General features: G+C 33.8%; 1 protein-coding gene across 1 annotated transcript in view; it reads left to right on the top strand.

Moving 5' to 3' along the window:
• LOC119838078 (homeobox protein PKNOX2-like) overlaps positions 1–2,466 on the top strand; it is a 37,475-nt gene extending 35,009 nt beyond the window's left edge. The window contains exons 10-12 of the mRNA XM_038363888.1: positions 133–213; positions 1,324–1,437; positions 2,442–2,466. Of these exons, the coding sequence (XP_038219816.1) occupies positions 133–213; positions 1,324–1,436 (194 nt within the window). The 3' untranslated portion in view covers position 1,437; positions 2,442–2,466. The remainder of the gene's footprint in view (positions 1–132; positions 214–1,323; positions 1,438–2,441) is intronic.
• Positions 2,467–5,418: the final 2,952 nt, after the last annotated feature.

The raw sequence follows: 5,418 nt of genomic DNA on the forward strand, positions 1-5,418 counted from the left end.
GACAGATTCGAAATTCAAATGTAATATTTTTTTATAATTAAGTGTAACAGTATTTATGGCCAGACTAAGTATAAACCTAAAAAATATATGGAAATAGCAAATGATAATCATCTTACTAATATTGTATTGCAGGCGGTAAGAAAAGCAAAAATGGTTCGTCCATCAGCAAGAGGTACTGGCCCGACGCATTAACTAACCCGCAGTTCACGGCCGGTATGTTGTTTATTTATTTATTTATTTATTTATTTATTTAACATTAAAGAAAAAGAAAAGAGATAAATAGATAAAAGCTTACATCTAAGTACAATGGGCGGTCTTATCGCTTAGAGCGATTTTTCCAGACAACCTCGGGTACAATAGAGGACTATTAAATTGCCAAAAACCTATATCATGTCCTTTTCCAGGTCTCGAGCTATCTTTTTCATCCAATCCATTAGTTCAGCGGTTTGTGGACAGACTGACAGATAGATAGACGGACACACATTCTGCACGACAGACAAAAGCAAAATCGACGGACATATTATGGTTTATACACATTACATTCGCATACACACACACACATCCTATCCTACTAATATTATTAATGCGAAAGTTTGTAAGGATGTGTGTGTGTTTGTTGCTCTTTCACTCAAAAACTACTGAACCGATTGCAATGAAATTTGGTACGTAGACAGCTGGACAACTGGAATAACATATAGGCAACTTTTTATCCCGATATTCCTTCGGGATACGGGCGTACGCGGGTGGAACCGCGGGGTTCAGCTAGTTACATATAATAATGTAGCCTTTTATTCAGATAAGCTTAACTGACTGGCACTCCAGCAAGGAGCTAGCTGAAAACCAGCGCTGCGCATTACGCGTAGCACATGCTGAGTAGTTATCCTTTCCAGCACTACACCGATTAGTCATTAGTTCACCTCTTTATTTGAATTTCGCTAACATTATGTAGTGTTAAATAAACATTCTTTCTTTCTTTTCTTTCTTTTCTTTCTCTTCTTTCTTTTCTGTCTTTTCTTTCTTTTTTTCTTTTCTTTCTTTTCTTTCTTCTCTTTCTTCTCTTTCTTTTCTTTCTAACATACATAGCGAAAAAGAAACAGTTACAATCTAATAAAACATTAACCGAAGTATACCTACAATTACAAAATTTTCTGTTTCTTTATTTGCTAAAAATCCGTTTGCCAATCGGCAAAGGCCTCCTCGAATTTTATAATATAAGTAGACGTAAATTTATAAACTTTTTTGTGTCTAGACGAAGCACTAAGGAAATAGCAACCATATGTCCTTGTACATAAAAGATTTATTTGAGTAAAACGTCCTCACCAGGTCTCCTCTCATCGTCGGAGGATGAGGAGCACGACGGTGAACAGTCTGGCGATGAACAGGAACCGGCCACAGAACAAGCCACCGATTACCCCATACAACAAACTATGCATTAAGGTATACATACAATCAATCGATCGAACAAACAACCAACCAATCAATCAATCAATCAATCAATCGACAGACCAATCGATTTTTGTGTCATAGCGGGCAACTGAGCTGGTGGTTCGCCTGATGGTAAGCGATCACCACCGCCCGTGAACATTCGGAGTGGAATAGGGAAAGGGGAAGACTAAATGGACTGGGAAGGGTGAGGAAAAGGAAACGAGCCTCCGGCTCGTCCACTCACCGTACGAAACGTTACTACGTTTATGCCATGCTACTGCATGGGAACTACTTATCAATCAATCAAATGATAAGTTGATTGTTTGACTAATCGATCAATCAACCAATCGAATACTTAATTGACTTATGGATTAATCAAACAATCTATAACCCGAAAAAAAGGTGTATGTGCGATTCACACACGATAGAAGTGAAACTTCAGTAAATCGACAAAAGAATGAGATGAATATATATAAAATATAAAATGGTATGTATATTTCAGTCTCATTCTTTGCCGGCTTCATTCTACACATTATTGTATTTGTATCTCTTACCTGTCGTTTTTTACGTTGCATCAGGTTTGAAATCACAACGAGTCTAAAGAAGTTTCACTTCAATAATTGATCAGTCAAACGATCAATCGACCAAACAGAAAATTTTAAGTGTGTCCCTCATATTTCTCTACTATTTCCAGTTTAATTTTTTAACCGACTTAAAAAAAAGAAGAGGTCCTCAATCGACTCTTATTTTGTGTTTGTTTCCTCGTAACTTTCGACTGAGTGAACCGATTTTGCTTATTATTTATTGAAAAGCCTTGCGTGTGGTCCCATTAAAACTTGGTCTAGTTTTGATAGTTTTGAGTTTAGTTTTTTTGTTTAAAATAGCTGTACCAGTCTCCACTGAGGTTTAAACCATGTACTTTAAAAAAATCATCATCGGCCCATTTATTAATTATGACATTAATTATAAATTAAGTATGTATGTAAAAAAATATTAATTATCTGCATTTATTTCAGGACACTGCGTAACAGTGCCAGTCACGAAAAAAAAGACAATGTGTATACCATAGATAATAAGTTAGAACCATGTATACGTACATCATACCTCACTATTTTAATATTACTGTATTATAATTGACTTGTGTTGCCAGATGACGGACATTTTAGAAAGCAAGTGAAGATAAATAATTAAATTAGTGCACGAAACAAAACATAAATTTTTTTCTAAAGTGTGCCGTTATTAAAAAAACAGGTAATGAAATTGCAATTTTAAAATGTTCGTTTGTACGATGTAGTAGTGTTTTTAAAACATGTCAGTCATTTTATTTTTGTTTATGGTAACACTGGGCTTCTGTCAATTGAGTGTCTGGCGCGTTTTTTTTTTGTTTTTTTTTTCTTCGTGTGTTAATGTGATAGTGAGAGGTAATTATTTAAACACAATCCCTACTAGTCCCTACTTCCCTACTAATATAATATTATAAATGCGAAAGTAACTCTGTCTGTCTGTCTGTCTGTTACGCTTTCACGCCTAAACCACTGAACCGATTTTTACAAAATTTGATATGAAGATAGAAATGAACTTGGGAAAGAACATAGGATACTTTTTATCGCGAAAAAAGGGTAGAAAGGGTTGAAAGAGGGGATGAAAGTTTGTATGAAAGTTCGTTATTGTCAAACCGATTTTGATGAAACTTGGTATAAAGATGGAGATGAACGTGGGAAAGAACAAACCACACTTTTTGATGCGAAGAAAATACTCCTTACCGTGTCGCGCGATATAAGCGAATTCTACGCGGGCGAAGCCGCGGGCGAAAAGCTAGTAGATAATAATAAAAATTATTAAACGACAAGGCTATTATCGTATAGTAAATTCTTTATTCGTATTTACGATTCTGTGACACTAATTTTAATAATAATATTCGGTTAGTATAAATTTTTGATTTGATATAAAAATTATTGAAAAAAAAATATATAAGAAAATCTAGTAAATTTAATAAAACATATATTTTTAAAATGCTATCCTTCCTTTAGTTTTCATATGGTTTGATTGAGTTTAGTTATTCAATTGTTTTTATGTTGTTATATTTTAAATTCATTTAACGTCATCCATCAGACAAATAACCATTTAACCGCGAAACGCGAACAACGTTTCGTTACAAATAAAAAAAAATATCGCAAAAATCGATCTTGCTATTATTAGTTCCATTTTAAAATTTCTTATAACTAGGTTGATAAGCTTTGCGAATGCACAACGCATATCAACAATTAAAAAAATATCAGAGCGTTTCAAAAAGTTTCACTTCTAAATTTCGTTCTCACCGAGACAGAATAGCCTTGTCGGCTGCACCTCAGGGCAGCTGTCAGATTGACAGATGTAAACCAGTGTTGCCATATCAAACGCCGATATAAAATCATTATTAAACGATTAAATCATGCTTTTCGTCGTGCATCGTCAATTTTTACGCCGGTTGTGAATTTGATAGTTTAGTTACTTCCACGTGTTTCGACTGAAAAATGAAATAGATATAGGATAATTTTTACCACAGACCTAGATAAAACCGTCCATAGACAAAACGTATTTATTTGTACAAATAAGTTTATAATATACTCACTTTTTTTTTTTTTAAAACAGCCATACTAGGTAGTCTTAGGTAATAGTTAACCATATACGATTGAATATACGAGAATCAAATGATGTATACCCAATTAATTCGATTCGAAATTGTATACGTTTGAGAGGATATCGGAAAATTTTTAAATTTAGAATTAAATTTTAACGGTATCATGACAGTATTTGAGCGCCAATCGAGAATGTTCGTTGCGCGTTGAGTATTTATAGGGTGTAAGAGCTGTTTAGAGTATTTCTTCGTGTAAGTAAAATGATGTTATTGAGGCAATAATTATATTATTATGTTTTGTTGTTTTCGTTAATAAATGTAGGACACGTACACAAAATAATAAGTATATCAAGCTAAGCGGTTGAAAGTGGTTTCCGATACAGATTGAGGGATCACTTTCTGTTTGTTTTAATAGAGTCTCCGCAGTAAAACTTGTGTGTTTTGGGAACGTATAAAAAACGGTTTCTTTTTATTATAAATTTGGAATTATCGTATGTATGATTTGACGGTTTTATAACACGTTTTTGTCCTTCCTTAGACTCAATGTTGATCTAATTTAAACGGGCGGATTTAATTTGATTGCACCGTATTATGTGAAGTCTCGTGTCCCCTAGTTGGGGTATGGGGCAGATGATGTACATCTGTTTCACTGATCGATTCTCTTTATGGACAAGTAGGCGATCAGCCTTCTGTGTCCTGCCAGACCGAGACATTGTTTAATTTTAATTTTTAGTTTTTTTAGCATTGAAATGCTTTATAAATGAGAAATTTTGAAAGAATAGAAATGAAAAAACCGTAGCAACGCCTAGTCTCTCGGCCACCCGTGACATTGTTTTTTTTTTTGCGTCCCCACCGGGAATCGAACCCACGACCCCTAGGTTCTAAGCTCACGCGTTAACCACTGTACCATGGAGGCGGTCATCAATCAGCAATCCTGATTAGGATCGTCAGGATTATACAATATCCTTATGTATACTCTGTATCTTATACAAGTGGGACAGTTTATTACTTATGTGTAGATGAATGCACAGTTGATAAAAGTTTGAGTTTAATTTTGCTCTTTTAAACTGGAGTATGAAATGTATATATTACAGATTTTTTTTTTTTGAGTAAAATTTAAAAATAAATTTGTCAGATATTAATTTTTTATTCCTATGTACTGCTCTTTGTTAAGCTGTTTTGTATATAATATATGTATTATTATTAAATTACGTTGTCTATTTGGGAAAAATTTGCACTAACCAAAATATGTATACGTTCATTGATTTTTAAGGTGAGACCAGTTTTAAATTACGTTATTATTTTTGTGTGTGTGTGTTTTAATTTTTTCTTATTGGAACATAAAATATTTGATAAACGCCCGACTCTTCATAATT

This window comes from Zerene cesonia, unplaced genomic scaffold (assembly GCF_012273895.1).
Source record: "Zerene cesonia ecotype Mississippi unplaced genomic scaffold, Zerene_cesonia_1.1 Zces_u001, whole genome shotgun sequence".
In the NCBI taxonomy this organism is placed as follows: domain Eukaryota; kingdom Metazoa; phylum Arthropoda; class Insecta; order Lepidoptera; family Pieridae; genus Zerene; species Zerene cesonia.